Source organism: Perognathus longimembris, chromosome 7, assembly GCF_023159225.1.
Source record: "Perognathus longimembris pacificus isolate PPM17 chromosome 7, ASM2315922v1, whole genome shotgun sequence".
Classification (NCBI taxonomy): Eukaryota; Metazoa; Chordata; class Mammalia; order Rodentia; family Heteromyidae; genus Perognathus; species Perognathus longimembris.
Genome location: NC_063167.1, coordinates 66,378,717 through 66,398,314, shown reverse-complemented (window position 1 = coordinate 66,398,314; position 19,598 = coordinate 66,378,717). Strand labels below are relative to the sequence as shown.

Here is a 19,598-nt window from a genome sequence, read left to right as displayed (position 1 = left end):
ATCATGATTCAAGCCAAGCCCAGGCAAAAAAGTTAGCAAGACTCCATTTAAACAAAAAAAGCCAGTCATGGGGAAAGTCTAGAAAAAGATTGCAACCTAGACAACCTGGGGGTGGGGGGAAAATGTGAGATCCTACTGGCAAAATAAAATAAAATAAAAATAAAGGGCTAGGGGCATGGGTCAAGTGATAGAGTGTCTGCCTAGCAAGAATGAGGCCAAGAGTTCAGACCCCAATATCTATATATTTAACAATACAGTCATTCATTCCTTAATGATGAGGGTGTTATGAAAAATTCATTGGTGATTTCATCATGTGAACACCATACCATAAGGCATATTTACACAAGCTGAATTGGAACAACCTAGTACACACCTAGGCTATCTGTCATATATACAGGCAATTTACTGAAACACCATTAATGGCACATAGCTGGCTTCCTGATAGTGACCAAGTCCAATATTTCTAACTTGGTGCCCACTGAGGGAATGAAGCAGGAAAAGAACCATATTTATGGAAGAAAATGGTAAGTTAAGTTTGAGGTAGGTTGAGGCTGTCTTTTGTCTAGATGTTTGGCAGATAACTGGGATATGTGTGTCTATAAAAGGTTCAGCTGGGAACAAGACAGCAGATGGATGAAGTCACAGAGGCGGATGAAAATACTCCCAGCAAATGCAGGAAGTGGGAAGAGGGCATGACAGAAGACAGACCTAGACAAACCACACTTATAGGACTATTAGTATTCTTTCCATTACTCCAAACAGTTTTTCCATACTTTCAGTGTTTGGTCAAAGGAAATAAAGACACACACAACCTTTATCCATCTGGTTTATTTGTCAATAGCTGTAAATCACCACTAAGGAAGAGTTAAGGAGACAACTTCAGAATTTGGACTGGGAGAGGGATAAGTATGAAGAGGCTGGGATGGTAGTAGGAACAATGGGCTGAGCCCCTCAGGAGTAATTGCCTGGCCCTCCCAGGGGGATAACGAAGACTGAGATGTCATCCCCGGAACCCAGCTTGTTGTTTGGGAGACGCCAGCCACGATCCCGGGGGGTGCCCCGGGCCCCCAGGACCAGAGCTTGGGCCAGAGCTGTATACCTGCCAGGAGCACACGTGCACACTCATGTTCTAACACATAGATGGGAAGACAGCTACACAGGCCCACAAGTGGGCCTTACTTCCCTTTGTCCCTTCCTTCACCATTTGCCATCCCCTCAACACTATGCCATGCAGCCCCTACCTGCTGGGGTCATTGGGCTCATAGGCCGACAGCACCTTGTCCACAGTGGTGGCTACCTCAGAGTCACTGGTGACATCCCACAGACCATCAGTTCCCAGAACTAGCACATCATCTGGACAATGCTCGTACTGTGTCAGGTCATATACTTGTACCTGATGGGAAAGAAGTAGCAAGAACTGAGCTGTGGGGTTTGCAGGTCAAGTTCCTTAATCTTACCTTGGGTGAGAGCCAGCTTGAGACCACCCCCTCCTGAAAAGAGATGGAGTACTCACCTCAGGAAAGCAAGAGAGGAAGGGCTTGATGGGCAGGGTGGAACTGCAGACCTTAAGGTTGTGGTCTCCCAAGCCCCGGGTCACCCCTATGGTGGCCATCACCCGGGCCTGAGAGAAATGAGGAACGGTGCCACTATTTAGGCCTCTCACAGACTCTGAAACCATAGATTCCTCCCATCCTCTACCGTTGGGTAGAACCTATACCTCCTTAGACAAGTGAAAGTGGGTCCCCCTGCCCTCTCTCACCTTTACTATGGACTTTACCTTTTTGCCTTCCCCACACACCAGAGGAAGCCTGAGATCCTCCAGTTCGATCTTTTTGTAGGCCCTGGGGAAGGGAGAGTACAGGAAGCATCACCGTGCAGCAAAGCTCCTCTGCTAGTGGCTGTACACCCCTCCTTGGAAGGACCACATCCCCCCAACCCCCAGGCATCAGCTTTCCACCTAGCTGCTGGTAAAGGACTGGTTGTGTTGCCATGGGAATGGTTCCAGCTCTGGGGAAAGTGTTACCAGCCAGTCATGTTCTGGTCCCTGTAAAGCATCCTCTGGCCCAGCTCCTTGGGCTGAACTCTGCGGGGGAACTCCAGGTGGGTGAATTCACTGCCCAGCAGCTCTGGTTTCAGGAAGCCCTGAAGAGGTTGGGAAGGGCCAGTTAGAGCACAAGGATGGCATATTACATTCATGACACACTGATACAACATATAAATGATGTTAATTATAGTATATCTTTATATAAAGTTTACCACATGCCGCACACTGTTCTAACGTTAACATCGATTAACTCATTCACATTTCATACCAACACATGAGACAGGAACAGTGGATATACAGAGGTTAGTGTAATTGTCAAAAGTTCACATTTTTAGCAAAACACAGAAACCAGAATTTAATCCCAGGCAGTCTAGCTCCAGAGTTAATGTGTTTAAGAACAAAACTATACTGAGTCAAGGACCTTTGCTGTTCCTTTAGCCCACTTCTGACTGCACTCTTTTTCAGCTGGAGTCATAGTATGGGCACTGGGCCAGCCCAGGCTCCTTCCTACTACATCATCCCACCAGCTGGGCCCTGCTCTCCACAGTCTATACAGCTGCCCTTCCCCCAGAGGGCTTTCTGTATGGGTGGCAGGGCTATGAGAGTTCTTAGGAACAGTGAAGAGGTATAGGCTCAAAGAACAGGCATAAGGGAGTTTGTCCTACTTACAAGTAGCTGAAGCCGCTGTCGCTCAGTCTCTGGAGTAAACTCCCTGGACATAGGAATGACTTCACCATTCCGGACAATGATGGCTCTGCATAGAGACAAAAGAGGTTCTCCTAGCCAGGCACTGGTGGCATATGCCTGTAATCCTAGCTTTTCAGGCTGAGATTGAGGATTGTGGTTCAAAGCTATCCCTTGGCAGGAAAGTCTGTGAGACTCTTATCTCCAATAAACCACCAAAAAAGCCAAGGGTGGCACTGTGACTCAAGTGGTATAGCACTAGCCTTAAGCAAAAGAAGCTTGGGACAGTGCCCAGGCCCTAAGCTCAAGCCCCAGTACTGGCACCAAAACAAACAAACAAGGCATTCCTCAGCATTCTGTGGAAAGTTTCAGAAAGACCAATCTAATAATGACCCTTAGGATTCCTCACCTGGGCCCCATCTTACCTCTACTCTCTCCTTTAATCTTTTATTTTTAGCCTCCACCACCTCACTCTTTCTATTCTATCATCTGAGAGGGTGTGATCCCTTATAGCCACTTTCACAGTTCTCTTCCTCCATACCTGCTATCACCTGCATTGGCCACATACATCTTGCCAAGCAGATACACCACAACCAGTGCACAGCAGCCCCCATCCACTTGGTAGCCATGACGCTCCTGGGCCATCTGCTCATCCTGCCAAGTGAGGAAGGGTCAAAGGGAGAATGGAAGAAGAACTTCCAGGCACAAGATTACTTTCCCCACGCCCATCTGTAGAAATCATCTGGCCCAAACAGTCCGTACAGGAAAAGGAGCAACATATGGGGTGGGAACGTATCCCTTCTCTTCCCTTTAGAGCTAAGTTCCACATAGGCTCTCAAAGGTGTTGTACAGCTCCACTCCTTGAGCCTACACAGAATTAACCTGAGTACCTGGCTAGCAGGCCTTTTGCCTAGGCCTACCCACTTACCATGAGCTGGAAGGCATTCTCAATGGCCCCTATAACCAGGCTTTCGTGGGTCACTTCCTTCTGTGAAGACCAGCAGGAATGAGGGCTAACCAGGTGAGAGGGATCAGAGGAACTCAGAGACCCTGGGGTGGATGGGAGGCAGAGAGGAGGTGGCAAGGGGTCCTGAAGTATTTCTACCAGATCCTTTAGCTGTTCCTGGACGTGGCGATGCAGGAGCCGGGAGGCCATTTCTGCAGCTCCACCTCCAGCATGCCCATCAAACAAGCCCCAGTAGTAAAAGCAGAGTCCCTGGCAGAGAAAAAGTGGGAGGTGAATTTGTGTGTGTGTGTGTGTGTGTGTGTGTGTGTGTATGTGTGTGTGTGTGTGAGAAAGAGAAAATAAAACTGTAGCATCCATATAAATATCAGAGAGGCAAACTGAGCTTGCTAATAAAGGCAAGTTAGCATTACTTACTTATTCATGTAGGGCCTACATAAATATTAAGAGAAAGGACAAAAAAGTCCCTGTTTGCGATTAAGTCATCCATAAATACACGAGCATCTGCATTTTTTCCCCCTTGGTGGTACTACAGTTTGAACTCAAGCCTCATGCTTGCTAGGCAGGCACTCTACTGCTTCCTTCCCAGCCCCAGCCCAAAGCTTCTGCATTTTAAGTGGAAAAGGAAACATTTATACAACCATGGCAGAATCTCACAAAGAAAAGCCATGTGAGGCTTTGAGGTATGGCAGAGAGAGACAGGAATTAAGTGGAAGCTCTTCTACATGTCTCAGATTTAAAACTAGATGTCTGGAAAAGAGGGCTAGGGCTTACCTGACTTTGGCTAGACTCTCTAGGGGTCCCTGCAACACTCCTCCTCCGGCTGTCCACATACACCACTTCACAGCAAGCCTGGTCCTCATTGTGCCGGCTCTTGCCAGCATTGATGACCCTGCCAGGCCAGAGTGACCACATCAGGTTGGATACCAGACCAGATCCCAGAATAACCCCCACTTTAGACACGCGCGCGCGCGCACACACACACACACACACACACACACACACACACACATCCTTTTCTGTACTGCTGGCCAAGCCGAGAAAGGTCACCGCTGCCTGGGACGGTGGCCAGAGGGAAGTGAAGGGAGGGCCAGCAAGGAGTACAGTCTGGTGACAAGCCCTTCCACCTCCTAGAAAGGGCGGTTGCTTCCCCCATCCTTGGCAAAGGCGGCTTTCCAGAGTGGTGCTGCTGGGGGAGAGGCCATATAGAAGCAGGAAGATTTCCTTCTTTTTGACCAAGACCCTCCATTCCACTTCTAATTTCAATCAGTACTTCGTCCTCAGCATGCTGCACTATCTCTCTAAAACCATGCCGCCAACCAAAGTTCTGCCCCATTGGCAATGGGGAAGGGCTCCAGGCAGGATGGGGGAAGAGGGATTGAAATAGACGTGTGGCCACACCTGGACTTGGCAGGAGCCACGCAACCACAGACTCCTCCAGTTGAAAAGCTAAAGCCACCTCCCACCGAGACCTCGGGGCCCAGGGCTTGGCTTTCCCAGCAGGTGTATTAAAAATACACTTAGCCTGGGAGTAAGCAGCACCAGCCAGGGTCTATTTTGTCCCACCAGTGCGAATCTTGGGTGGCGGCCCCCACCCCCGTCCCGGGAAGCCACTGGCCTCCTGGTGTCTCGGGCTATTTCTGGGTGTGGAGGGGGAGGGGAATGGTAACAGGGACAGGGAACTGGGACGCTGCGACCAGGAAGCCGGTTAGCGAGTCTTTCAACCACCATTTCCCCATTAGAAGGAACCCCGCTCCTTCTGGAACCTTTCCTCCCCTAGCCTTGAAATTGCCGGCCGCAGCTTAGCACTAGCTAACTCATCCTGGCGGCGCCCTCCTCCTCCCGTGTCTGGGAGGGAACCCGGTCCTGAAGCAGCCACATTGGTCCATGAGCTGCAAGGTCCAAACGAACGAGATTCCAGTTGCCTCGACTGGGCAGAGGGCTGGAAACGAGTGCGATCCCCTGGGAAGATCCTGGCCCACTGGGGCTCCTGGCCAAGAACGCCGCGCCGGGACACATCCCAGCACCCCAGATGCCGAGTTGGGGAAGGGTAGGAGTCCCGAGCTGGTTGGGATGCCCCAGGGAGGGGGCGCTCACTCGGCGTAGCCCGTGCTCCAAGGTAGGCGGCGACCTGTGTCTGGGGGGCTTTGCACAACCCGGCCCGCGTGATCGTCGGCGCGTCGCAGCCCCCTGGGACTCAGCTGCAGAAAGGTCGGTCTGGAGAAGCTCGCCCGAGGCTCTGTGATCTTCGCTGGCGTCCCGCTCCCGCTCCCGGGCTTGGCAGGAGGGCTCTTGGGCAATCCGGGAGCGGCTGCCGGCGGCTCGGAGGTTGCACTGGGCAAGTCTGGGGATTTGGGGCGCGGAGGCGGAGCGCCTCCGGAGCTCACCAGGTGCGCCACGGCCGAGCGCACTCGGTTTAGCATGCTGCCTCCCTGCCCCGCCCTCCGCGTGGCCCCGCCCCGAGAAAGCCCCGCCCCTAGGGCTCGGAGTGGGCGGCGCTCAGTCCTGAACGGGACAAAACTTTCACTGGCTCTGGGCCATCCCGGGTACCGCCCCACTGGTTCTGGGCCTCTCCCCGACCCTATCCCGGCTGTGTCGCACCCTAATTTCTCCGAGGAATAATCACGGTCTGTTGTGGGAAGTGGGAGGAGACAAGGGAACTATTTCAGTCTGGTTGAGTTAGACATCAGTAGAATTTTCCCATTGTGACGGGGTGGGTGGGGAAAGCACTCTCTTCGCTTTCGAGGCTAGGTGGCCACCTTCCTTGGGGGCAGGTGTCCGTGGAGCCGATGACCTCAGAACAAAACTGCCGCTGCAGAGCCTCTGGGTGTGAAGCCCCTGGTGTGACACCACCCCTGGTTGAAGCTGCTGAGATCAGCGACATCGCTGAGGTGGTGCCTCATCCAGTGATGGTGTGCACTCTAGGCGCAGCCCATGTCCCTGGATCAGGCTGCTGGAGTAAATTCCTTGACTCCTGAAAGGAATTTGAACCCTTTGAAGGCCATCTTCACTTCCAAGAGAGCGATTGCCATTCTGACCCCATTTCCTCTGTCAAGAACCTTTTCCCTCGAAGTTAGACTTCCTTGTCTATTATTTTGTTGTAAGGAGAACAAAATCCGATTTATTGCACACTAGACCTTATACAACAAATACGTTCCATACATGTAGGTCGCTTATACTGCACACCAACCCTTCTAGTGAGATATGTATTTATGGATGAGGCAGGACTAGATGCCTGTCATTTTATGTGACTTACCCTAACAGATCATAGAGCCACTCTGAAATTCATGCTGTATCTGCCACCTGATACCAAACAAGGTTCTGACCTAAGAACCAAGTGATTCTTTAGACTGAAGAGGAAGTAAGTGTTAGGAAGGTTAGGATGGCAGAATGGGTTCATCCTCTCTCAACCGACTTCAGGAGAGGCTGAGGGTAGTTTCCAGATGTTGAGCAAGTTCTCTGGCTGACACCAGAGGGAGACAGAGGCCAAACTAAACATTTGACGAAGACTGAAAAGCCCACTCTCTGGAGGACTGTAGGAAGGTAGCACAGAGCTGAGACATAAGAGCTCTGTCCTAAAACCAGGTGTCAAGGAGTTGATCACCAGGAGCTCAGAGACATCTGGCTCCCAACACAGTTCAAATGAGGGCAAGTTTTTGTGGTCCTGAGGCCAAGGGAGACTGTCAGGGACCACTGGCAACTGGTGTGTGGTTGGGACTCCATCCAGAGTCTATCCACAGGGTGCTTCCTGACCATATCCCACTCTGTTTCCCAGGCTAAACTGCCCCAAGAAGGGATAGCTTTCTTGGAAGCTCTTAAGTAAATGCCTACAATGGTCCTTCAGATTTGTATAGTTGCTGTAATAATGCCTGTGCTTTGGGTAGAAAGAGCCAGAAAAATGAAGTCACACACATTAAAAAACAAACAAACAAAAAACAGGCCCACAAACAGAGCAGCAAAGGCAGCTGGGGACAAAGAACACACTGCTGCAATGGGTGTACTCCTATTTGAGAAAAACCAAGCCAGCTCTCTGATAAATGGCATCACATCACTGGGAAACCAAAGATTGAAGAAAAAAACATATAACCTAGGGCTATTTTTATTATTCAGTGTTGCTCGAACAGTTGACTTACCACATCTCAGTGTCACTCAGCTTCCTATCCTTTGCTCTTCACAGCACCCAAGGTGTGGCTGTTAAAGTGGGCCATAGAACTAGGAGGCCTCTGAATCTAGTACTAGATCATCAGACAGGAAAGCCCATGACTTCCTTGGGTCCTAGTCCCCAGCTATACCCAAACCTCAGGACTCTCCCCTCCCTGAGCCTCTTAGCTTTCCTTGCACTGTCATACTTCTTGTACTCTCAGGTCTGGCAAGGAGGTCACCACTTTTCCCCAGGCACCAGAGGTGAGAGGAAATGGGGGTGCTTTTATTGCTAAAAGTTAACTGAGACTTTATCAAGTGATTTGTTCATATGGGAGCACAAGGCTGGAGCTAGAGAGAGACAGGACAGATTCTAGATAGGCCCTTTTATCACAGGGCTCAGAATGGAGTCTTTACCCTAGTCCCCCTCAACACACACACACACACACACACACACACACACACACACACACACTACCCCCATCCCAAAGCCATCTTAGCTAAGAAACACCTGTCTCCTGTGAATTTGTCTCTTTGTGAAGATTCAAATTAGCAGAGCACATCTGCCCCCTCTTGTGTCAGATACTTCCATATCCAAAATATAATCCTGCAAAGAATGACATAATCGAGTTTATTAGTTTTCATGATGAAGAAAGTCACAGAAGGTAGTCTTCGCTTCTTGGAGCTAATAAACATTGTAAGTGGCACTTGAGTGCTGAAGAACTGAACTGTATTTAATCAGTGTAGGTCTAAATTCAAGTTTCAGCTGTGAGTACTGAACTGAACAGAGGTTTTCTAGAATGTTCAAAAAACCAGAAACACATGCAGGTCTGGGTGATGGCTCCTTACTCCCAGGCCCTTTCTCCCCAGACCCCCTTCCACCTCCCCTGAGCCGCAGAGCAGGGACCTAGTAGTCCTAGGGTGGCAGTGTTGAAGGACTTGCTCCAAGCTGCCCAGGTCTGCACCAATGAGCTGTCTATCAGAATGGAACTTTGGGGACGAGCTCTTTTCTCCTCCTATTCTGTGCCGGCAGGGGCCGCTGCGTGCAGGCTGTACCCGCCGAGCACCCCTCCTAGCCTAAGGAGGTGGCGGAGCCCTCGGGGGCTGGAGCAGCCTGGCGACCCCAGGCTAGGAGGCAGTGGCTAGGAGCTCCTCACCTGCGGCAGGAGACTGAGAGAGGATCCGACGGAGCTGCGCAGTTCCTGCCTGGAGGAGCCAAGCCTGGAGCCACCCCGGTGTCCAGCACCGACCACACCGGGCGGGTGACACCAGCTTAGGCAGAAGCCCGCGGTTCCCAGGACGCAGCAACGTGGTGACGAACTAGGACAGCACTTCGGAGGAAAGGAGAGCACCTAACTAAGCTGGTTGCTTCCGCTTGCAGCTAGCTTTGCAGTCTTAGTCCTTTGTGCAAAGGCAGAAAAGACCTCAAGCCAGCAAGTTGGATAAGTGGGCACCATGTGAGGCGGGTAGGTCTCAGGTGTGGGGACTCAGAATTTGGAGGGCCGAGTGGGCGCTGAATGGGGCCGGGAACAGGTGGGGTAACAGTTTAAGGTACTTGCGGGTCTGCAGGCTGATCTATCAGCCTCAACCACAATCTGCATTGGGGCTTGGGGCAAAGGGGCTGGGAAATTAAAACAGAGAATGAAAGCTAATGAAAAAAATCCCAGAGGCATCTTTTCTAGTTCTGTTAAGGGAGTGAACAGAATGCCAGAGATCCTGTCTCCCAATTCTCATCTCTATACCAGACCCTTTGGACCTTAGGGTACACAGGAAAATGAGTGGATTGGATTGGAGCCTGTGAACATTCAGAGAGAAATAGGATCTCCTAAGAGAACACAAAGTTGCATCTATAATGGTCAAAATGAGAGTTCCTGAAGGGGGCAGGGAGAGGAAGGAGCTGCTCAGTAAACAGGCCTGTCCAGAAGGGTGGGAGCTGTCTGTCCATGGGACACACCCTTCCTGTGGTTGTTGGCACCACTTCCTCCATCTGCCTCCATTGCCCCTTTATGCCTGGGAACTGGGACACAAGATACTTTGTATTTCCTGGGCTTCATATCCTGTGCATTTTACTTCTGTCTCTGTTGGAGGCTGAACCAAGAGAGATTCTTAAGAGAGGATGAAGAAGCTCTTGGGGGCTGTAGACCCTGAGGCTCAGAGACCTGTGGTGCCCCCATTCTAGTCCCAGAGGGAATGGGAATGACTGCAGAATTTAGCCAAGTTTATTTGAGACCTTGAAGCAATGGTTTGAGGCATGGGAGTAGGGGAGGTGATAAAGAAGACTCAGAGCCACTGGAATCTCCCTAGCAGCCTGTTCCAGCAAGATCAGATGGATTCTGCTGAGAAACCTACCTCTGACCCTTAAGTCTGTCTCAAGACTAGAGCGATGACACCACTGATTCTTAGGCCCCACCCACTTCTGCTTCACTCCTAGGGCAGAGAAACTCCTTGTATCAGGCCACTTGTATCAGGCTTGCCAGAATCTATAAGGATCCCTCGTGTGCCTCAGTCAGAATGACCTGCCCTTATCCTGGGAATAGCTTCAAAACTGCCCACCCCTTTCTCCTCTCCCAAACTTTCCTTCACCCACTGTGTAGGCCTGGGCTCCAGCCTCTGTTCCTTATAACCCTTCAAAATTCTTTTCCACTTGTCTAGGTAGAGTCAGTCTGAGGCCAGCAGATGAACAAAGAGAAGCTGAAACATCCCCCAAAAGGTAAGTGGGGAGACACTTAAAGATGAGAAGTGGGGAAGGGTAGAGGCAAAGACCAAGTCAGAATCCAAAGGATCCTGGCATTTGGGTTTGGCTCCTTTCATTCCCGGGATGATGTTGGCATTTGAGGTGGGGAACGATTAGCAATGCTCCCAAAAGGCTGGCAGTATCCCAAAAGCCCACTCAGTCCTCCATTCTGTCACAGGCTGAGGCAGTGACCCATGCCATCTCTTGAGCTCAATCAAGGCCCTGCAGCCTCCTGGAGTTGTTCCTTCCTGGATCGGAGACTGGGCAGCTACTCTGCGTTTCTTCCTCCCTGGGCTTCCTCAGTTTCTAACTCTCTTTCTGTGATAGATTTGGGAGGCCTGCATTGGCTTGATGGAAAAATGGAGAAGTAAAGGAGAAGAGCAGAGGCAAAGTGCAGAGGACCTAGGGGAAGCTGCTGGGCTCTGGCCTATGCTACCATGTGCTGCTGGGCCCTAGGCCTATTAGCTTCTGTTTCATTTCTTCCTTTTTAAACTTAAATGTTCAAATTGAATTGCACTGCAACTACTTTCCCAAGGTTTGAAACTCAAATAGTAAGAAAAATAGAAAAATAAATCTACCTACCACTCTTAAATCCAGCTATCCAGTTTCACTTCTTAGTGGCAAACATTGTTAGCTTTGTCTACACTTTCTAGAGGTAGGTTATGCATAGAAGCAACAGAGATCTCCCCTTCCCTTTACACATTTTATACATAACATTCAAAAGAGTTACATAGGACTTCCCCTTCCCCCTTTTATTGTTCTGGTACTGGGGCTTGAACTCAGGGAATGGGGTGCTGTCCTTAGCTTTTTCCTCAAGGCTCATTGTTCTACCACTTGAGCCACATCCACTTCCAGCTTTTTAGTGGTTAATTGGAAATAAGAGTCTCATGCACTGTCTATTCTGTCTTCAAATTGTGACTTTCAGACTCAGCCTCCTGAGTAGCAAGGATTATAGGTATGAGTCATTAATGCCTGGTTTCTTTTCTTTTTTAAAACAGTTGTATGGAAGGTACTACATTTGTATAGCCTGTATACTGTATCCAGCCAGTCCTTTACTGATGGATTGCTCATCTATAAAATACATATAACAAGTCTGCTTTGTGAGATGATTGTGAAGGATTTAAGATCATGCATGTGAAGTGTCTGGGTTAAGAGCTCAAAGAATAGGAGCCAGCATCATTGTTCTGTTCATAACATATCCCTCTGGTTCCTTCTCCAAGACTCACCTGGAATGTCATCTCCTCCACAGTCTCTCCCCTTTTGCCCCTTAGGCCTCTGGTAGCACTTACTTTGTCCTACTCCAACTTCATGCCAGGCTGCAGGTTGACTGGGGACAAGGTATGCACCCTGCCTACCATTGTGCTTCCTGGAGGGCATGGCACTGAGAAGGGACTCAGGCTGGCTGCCTGGGAGCTCCTGCCTTGAGCAAAGCAGCATGTGCACTTCTCTCCACAGGATGAGTGAGAGGGTCGCATGGAACTGGAGCCCGGGGGGCTGGCTGCTGGCACTGTGTGTGGCCTGGCTGTGGACCTGCTTGGCCTCGGCTTCACTGCAGCCTTCGCCTGCCACAGGTTTGAGGGAGGTGTGGGGCTAGGAGAAGAGTTTCCCAGAACACCCGGAGAGCTGGATAATACCCTATCCCAGGCCACATAGCAGGCAGATCTGAGGTAGAGTAAAACCCACAGATTTCAGGGTCTGACTCTTCTGATCATTACCCAGGACATTGTCCTCTTCTCTCTGTGGCCAGAGGAGGCCTGGGCAGACCCATGGTTTATGGATCCTTCCAGGTTGGAAGGTGTTCTGTAGCAAGAGAGGGAAAAAAGGACTTTGCAGGAGGGCTTAAGTCTAGCCTCCTGGCCTAATTCTGAGGTTTTCCTTCTGGGATGGCTAAAGCCTGTGTAAGCGGATGATCCCTTCCACGCATTGTAAGCCCTGGGGCCCTTGCCCTCACCCTGAGAAAGCCAAAAGGTGGGGGCTGGTGTAGGTCCCCACTTTCTTTTGCCTAAGGGACAGGCTCTGACAAGGGGTGATGAGTGTGGCCTTGCTGGGGAGGAAGAGGAAGGTTTCCTCCACCTCCTTTACCCTGCCATTGGAAATCTTCCTGTCCCCTCCCACCCATCCACAGCCTGCTAGGGATGTCTATGAAGCACTCTACTACTGAACCTCAGCCCTGGGAATCTCTTAAGTAGCTCTCCCCCAAGCAGGGAGGAAGGGCTTGAGGCCCACCTGGGTTGGTGGGAGGGGTGCAAGTCTGGGGCCTGATCTTGTGTGCCTTGACCTCATCAGTCCTCGAAAAGCAGGGCACTTGCGAGGTAATTGCTGCTCACCGCTGCTGCAACCGGAATCGCATCGAGGAGCGCTCTCAGACTGTCAAATGCTCCTGTCTTTCTGGTCAGGTGGCTGGCACTACACGGGCAAAGCCTTCCTGCGTGGATGGTGAGAAACCAGGGCTAGGATGGGTGGGGAGGTCCTCAGCAGAGATAAGGAGGTCATGTTCAGGCCTTGCCATCTGTTGGGGATCCAATTTCACCCTCATCAGGGCTTTCATGATCAGTCTCAAATGGTGGGGCACCCTCTGAGGGACAGGAGGGCAGACATGGCATCTGTGTGTCATAGATGAAGAAAGCTCTTGTTACACCTGCTCTCCCGCTCTAGCCACCATCTGGCGAATGTGCACACACACATTCCAGCACTCCTCCAAAGGTGGTCTTCTTCCATGTGTTTCCTCTTCTCAGCCAGGCCTTTATCCTCTCCCCATGTAGTCACCATGTCCCAACCCCTGTTCCCACCTCTCCATCTACAACCTGCTCACAGTGCTCTTGCATGCCAGCTGTGTGTTCCTGGACATAGCTCCTACCCTTGCTCACACGCTGTACACCAGTGTGGGGAGGAATACTGAAGATTATGCCTTTGTATGAATAGCACAGCTCCCTCCGAGCCAACTTTCCCTACTTCCATCCTCCCTTGCTGTCTTTGACGAAATGCAGATCCTTGTGGTTAAGCTTGAGAGGGTAATATCCCCAGGCCTCTGCCTGAGCACAGGGCCGTCTCTCTGGGCTCCCTAGGGTAAGGGGAAGAGAATGGAAGTTCAGGGCTTAAAGCCAAATGTATGCCTTATTCTGGGACCCCTCAGAACTACTGCTGTGCTTGAAAAGAGCTTAGAAGTGGTTTTCTGCCTCCTGCTCCACAGCTTCCATTGTCCTGCAGCGGTGGTGGTGTCAGATGGAGCCCTGCCTGCCTGGGGAGGAGTGTAAGGTGCTCCCCGACCTGTCAGGATGGAGCTGTAGCAGTGGATACAAAGTCAAAACCACCAAGGTATTGGGATGGCCACTTCATCTGCTTTCTTACTTGGGGCAGCAAAGGGGATTCAGAAGCCCTGGGAGGTCCAGGAGGACAGGGTCCCTAGTGAGATTTGTGAGCCATGACAATGTATCCAAATAAAGTCCCTCTGGATCTGTTGTGACTCTGGGGACTGGAATGAGGGCTTGGCATCCAAACTTGTGTGTCTTTCTAGGGAAATTCTTTTTTTTTAAATTAAATTTTATTGACAAGGTGTTATACAGAGGGGGTACAGTTACATAATAAGGCAGTGAGTACATTCCTTGTCTTGTTTGCTACATCCTCCCTCATTTTTCTTTCCCTTCTCTAGTTCAGATAAGCATATATACAATATCCAGTGTACCAAAATAATATACAGTGACCACAGGGGTACACCAAAGGAAATTCACCTAGTACATTAAACATAATGACAACAATAAAATCCTCCTGTTTCCATCTCTTGGAGTTCATTTTGCTTAGCCTCATCTTATATAATAATATGATATAGCTATAGACCCTCTGATAGGTCTATCCTAGACCTTTTTATGTTTATTTAGTAATTGTTTGGTTTTAGAGACATACTGAAAAGTCACTGACCAAAACATGTGGAAATACCATTGAAAAGAAGTTTGTCATTTTATAGACACGATCTCTACTATTCTCCCCCCCATCCCCCTAATAACCACATGTCAGGGAGACCATGTGCCTTTGTTCTCTGTGTTCTAGGCTTGTCTCGCTCACATTATTTGTTCAAGACCTGTCTAGGGAAATTATTGATGTTACATATGCTTTTGTTTCTTCCTCTGTTTGCCTCAGTTTGCCTTCAGAAAATGCTAGATGTAGAAAGACAAAGTGGAGCCAGGTGTGGTAGTCCATGCGTGTAATCTCAGCACTCCAGAAGCCAAGGCAGAAGAATAAGGAATTTGAGGCTTTTTTAGTGACCTAGTCAGTTCCAAGCTAGCCTGGCTATAGAGTGAGACCCTGACTCAAGCAACAAAACAAACCCCAAAACAACAACAACAACCATGTGAAGAATTGAGGAAATTGCCCAGATAATTCAGGAAAGAATCTCTCCAACCTGAATCCCAGTACAGTAGCCAGCTTTGTCTGCCATTGCCTCGGCCATGGACTGTCCTCAACGCTCACCCCATTGCCATGATTATCAGCTTCCTAAGTTTAGACCTATCTTTCTCTAGTCAAATTGCTCTGCCTGCTGTGACAGCACTCAAGAAGATTATTTTCATGGTTTACTGCCTGCCCCATGAAACAAGGGGTAATTAAAATTTTATCAAATTCTTTAGCAATTCCATGTGTGTCATGGTTAATTAGTTACATTGTGTTGTTGTTGCCATTTGTACAGAGGAGTGACACTGCAGGACAAGACAAGGCTCAGCTTTCCTTCCCCAGCACAACATACAGTGAACAAAACAAACACAAACAAACAAACAAAACCAGAAAAGAAAAGGGAAGGCCCCAGGGTTCTGAAGAAAGCAGTGCTTTTTCTAAAGCACAGGACAAAAGCAGTTGTGGCAAGAAAAAACTTGACTGGATATAAAGTAGAATATTTGATTTTTAGGCAGAGAAGAGAGACAGGCATTCTGAGTTTATTGAAGGCTAGAAGAGAGTGAGATCCAGCACCAAGGTTAGAACATTTGTTACCATGTTAAAGATCTGGGCTTATAGCTTAAAAAATGAATTGTTATGCCTACAATTTGTGTAGTGACTCCAGTTGTGAGACATTTTGAGTTGTGTTTGTATAGGCTACCAGGCTCCCGTTTCCCAACTTGAGCTTCTTTAGGAGGAGCCAACCAGTCCCAACTTGAGCTTCTTTAGAAGGAGGCAACCAGGAGTAGTGATCTTCTAAGTGACTGCATCTCTTGGGGAGTCCCTGCATGCTGGGATGTGTCTCCATTGACTTCTCTAACCTTCATCTACCCTACCACTTGTTCCTTAGGTCACTCGATAGCTCTTGTGGGGGATCATGGCTTGATGGAGTCCTGGACTGAAGAACGATAGCCAGTTGTCAGCCAGCAAACACGGTGATTCACTTTCCTGAACATGTGCCCCATGCCACCTATAGCATCTGTCTTTCTAGGGGTATTTCAGAGAAGTTACTCAGAAGATGCGGATGGATTTGAAGCCACATACCTGGGTGCTGTGATCTCTTGGGGACAAAGAAGGTCCAGACACCATTCCTGCCCTTAAGGAATGTCCAGTCAAGTTGAAGAGTGAGTGACAGATAATGTAGGCTTTAAGTATATGGTACACTGACTTCTGAGCCACCTTCTCTGGACATGGTAAAGTTTTGAGAATGAGGCTCCCATCATTCTACAGCCAACCCCTAGCTACAGAGCACAAAGACAAAGTGGTCATATTCTTCATCCTTGCATCCTATCCTTCGATTCAGTCCTGAATCTCCAACAAGCTGCTAACATCTTATAGGAAATACTGACCCAGCTTTACACCAAGCCAGTGGGGTTTCATTTAGAAGATATTGGATTGGCTTGGAAGAAGGAGAGCAAAGATGAAACGACACAGCTCTCCAGCCAAACATTGAGAGGAATGGCTGAGTTTGGGCTGTTCACTGAGTGAGTGACAGTAGGACCTTGGAATCACCTTCCCCAACACCTTAGGTTTTTGTTTGCTTTTTTGTTTAAACATGAGGAAATAGAGTCATAGATTAATGAACAATTTGTCCTAAATCTCATAACCTGGGATTTTAAGTCTCTAAAGAATGGCACTTAATCTAATGTGGATATTATGATTTCAACCTGGCCCTTCCCTGTTCATTTTTTCTCAGGTATTGAACCATGCAAAGTATTGCCTAGACAGTAGCAGCTTTTATCTTGAGAGATGCCTAAAATGGAACTTTGATCAAAATCACTGTTCTATTAGAACTCATCCAGTATGCCCCTCAAGGATGAGGCTTGATTTCTACCCTTCCCTTAGTACCCAAATTCCAAACAAGCCTATGACAGCCCAGAGGTCCCTCAGCCAAGTTACAGTGTGGTCTCTGAGCTGTCATGCCATTGGCTGCCAGGATTCATTTCTTCTGGAGTCTTTGGGTTGTAACTCTCTCAGAAGCATCAGGTCAAGGGTAGTTGGGGTGGGTAGGTCAGCACCCTCTTCCTACAGAGAAGAGACCCTGCTCAGCAGAAGGGGTGGCAGGCTGGACCTCTGTCCAGGATTAAGGCCAGAAGTCAGCCTAGCATTTTGGGTGGTGTAGAGGCAATACACTAGCTTACAGGGATTGTCATGGCCTTAGGGATTAGGGGGTCATTAGAGACAACCTGGATGGTGCTGTATTCTGTCCTTTGGAGAAGGCACATTACATGATGGTGTGGAGCCAAGTCTCCCTTTCTCCCTTTGTGCCTCCATCCCCATGCAGTAGAACCAAGGCTGATATCTCCCTTCTTCACCCCACTGTGCTGGACATTTTTGTTTTTGATTTTTGTTAATGGAGTGAACAGTGGTCCAGTTTCTCACTGGACTAGAAATATTAAAACTCCCAACTACTAAAATTGCTGCTCATAGATGAGTCATGGGGTTGGGTAGCCAAGGAAGGGGTTAAAGGCTTTCATTGTCTCCTTAAACACTGGAGAATGGAGGCTAGAGGATAGACTAAGGGGTTGACAAAGCTTTTCTGGAAGAAGGCAGAGAGTAAATATTTTATGCTTTGCAAACCACGTAAATCCTTGTTGCATAGTCTTCATTGTTACTGGTTTCCTTTCATTTGGTTTTAGAAACCTCTCAGAAATGTAAAATCCATTCTTAACTTAAAATCAGATACTGGCCCCTTTTCAGCAAGTTGCCAACCCCAGGGAACCTCTGCAGTCCTGGGATGGCCTCCAGCCTCCTGGCCTGCCCCACATGAAGGAGAAACCTGAGCTCAGGGTTGGGACAGGTTTTGTTTTCTTCATAATGCTCCTTGAGAGATAGGCAAGTGAATTATTTAGGCTACAAATGAGACAGCTTTAGCAGTCAGACTAAAAGGCTGCTGTCCTGGAGGCTGGAATTGGGACTGCTCTGTTTCTCCCTACTCTGGAGATCCTGTCCTCCTGCCCATCTGCGTCATCCACTTGAGCTGGGGATGAGCCTGAGAGCATGAGAACCATGCTGCACAAACTCTCCCCGGCTGCCAGCCCCACCCCCCCAACCAAGCCCTACCTCAGTCAGCACCCTGGCTCTTACCTCCTCTCCGCTTCCAGAGAATACTCTTTTTCTTGACATAGGGTCATTCACTGTGCAATGACGCAGAGCCTCATTTTCTACTGACCTATTTGTATTTCTTTGGTGGGCTTAGGGATTGGGTATTCCTTATATGGTGAGAAAAGCCTCTCCACAGAAGAGGAGAAGGGTAGCAACAGTTGCTGCCTGAGCTTTGCTTTATGATAGAGTCAAAGTTGTTGTGTGTTTTCTAATGATTACAGTGACAGTCTAGAAACATACAATTCCTAGAATTCTCTTCCTTTTCTTCTGTTGGTGATGGAAATCTCAGATTCTTTGAAATTGCTGGTCTTTCCCATCCCCTCCTCTGTGCAGGGCTTAGGGTGGTTATGATCTGCAGATTCTGTGGCCAGCTTCCCCTGGCCTTCTGGCAGTTCCTCCCTCCCTCCCTCCCTCCCTCCCTCCCTCCCTCCCTCCCTCCCTCCCTCCCTCCCTCCCTCCCTCCCTCCTTCTCTCCCTCCCTCCCTCCCTCCCCCCTCCTTTCCTCCTCCCCCCGCCGACTCCCCCCCCTCCCCATCCAGTGGCTTAAACTCAGGACCTCTTGCCTGGCTTTTTCAGTCAAGGCTTGCACTCTATTATTGGAGCCACACTTCCACTTCCATGTTTTTGCTGGTTAATTGGAAATAAGAATCTCACCGACTTTTCTACTCCATCTAGCTTAGAATTTTTAGCCTTAGCTCTCAGCCTCCTGACTAACTAGGATTATAAGCATGAACTGCTAAGCACCTGGATTTTCTGGCCAAATTAAGGTTTCAGAATGACATCCTAATTAATGACCCCAGATAATCTCATGTGGTTAAGGCTGCAGCTTCCTGAAAAGCAAAAGCTTATAACCAAAGGATTTCAGTTGGTAAGTTAGCCACTGGCCACATTTGATAGATGAAGAAAGTGGCTCAGAGTGGTTAGGTAATGTGCTTAAAGTGACATAGCAGATTGGAGACATGTACTGCCCAGGGACACAGATAACTTGTTCTTTCCACTACTGCACTCAGAACAGATGAAACCTTGGAAAGAGGCCAGGTTACAGTATGGATGAATGTGACAGTCTCATTCTAGACTTGTCTGAAGCTGTAAGTGCAAGGGACAGAAGAGAGAATAGTACATTGTATATATGCCAAAAGAGGAAAGAAGACAAGAAGGAAGAGTTGACATCATTTATTTAGAACATCAAAATACCAGCACAGGGCTGGGGGTATGGCTCAAGTGGTAGAGTGCCTGCCTAGCAGTATAAGATCCTGAGTAAACACACACACACACACACACACACACACACACACAGAGAGAGAGAGAGACTAATGTATATTAAAAAGTGATTGAAACTTGACCTTTCTGAAGAGGAAGAATGGAGCCCCATCATCTTTTGGCAGGCCGGAAGTATGGTACAATCCAAGCACGGGCAAAGCTGTGAGGCAGGACTGTGAGTTGCAAATCAGCTTGTGTACTGAGACCTTGTCTAAAAGAAACAAAACAACAACAACAAAAAGAAA

The 19,598-nt window shown here is 48.9% G+C and overlaps 2 protein-coding genes across 4 annotated transcripts; one reads left to right on the top strand and one right to left on the bottom strand.

Moving 5' to 3' along the window:
• Positions 1-831: 831 nt before the first annotated feature.
• On the bottom strand, positions 832-6,115 carry Ppm1j (protein phosphatase, Mg2+/Mn2+ dependent 1J). Its single transcript, XM_048349958.1, has 10 exons — positions 5,790-6,115; positions 4,467-4,584; positions 3,657-3,944; positions 3,270-3,382; positions 2,714-2,798; positions 2,024-2,142; positions 1,778-1,841; positions 1,514-1,621; positions 1,242-1,393; positions 832-1,099 (listed from the first exon to the last, which is right to left on the bottom strand). Exons 1-10 carry the CDS (start codon positions 6,113-6,115, stop codon positions 952-954), a joined length of 1,521 nt encoding a protein of 506 aa, XP_048205915.1. The 3' UTR covers positions 832-951.
• Positions 6,116-8,986: 2,871 nt separating this feature from the next.
• Tafa3 (TAFA chemokine like family member 3) lies at positions 8,987-18,493 on the top strand. 3 transcript variants are annotated; one of them, XM_048351732.1, is made up of 7 exons: positions 8,987-9,298; positions 10,485-10,542; positions 11,838-11,904; positions 12,022-12,137; positions 12,853-13,002; positions 13,757-13,881; positions 15,839-18,493. In XM_048351732.1, exons 4-7 carry the CDS (start codon positions 12,023-12,025, stop codon positions 15,848-15,850), a joined length of 402 nt encoding a protein of 133 aa, XP_048207689.1. In that variant the 5' UTR covers positions 8,987-9,298; positions 10,485-10,542; positions 11,838-11,904; position 12,022; the 3' UTR covers positions 15,851-18,493. The 3 variants fall into 3 exon arrangements, with proteins under 3 accessions (XP_048207689.1, XP_048207690.1, XP_048207688.1); XM_048351733.1 differs by having other exon boundaries at positions 11,816-11,904; XM_048351731.1 differs by lacking the exons at positions 8,987-9,298; positions 10,485-10,542; positions 11,838-11,904 and having other exon boundaries at positions 11,950-12,137.
• The last annotated feature ends 1,105 nt before the right edge of the window (positions 18,494-19,598 follow it).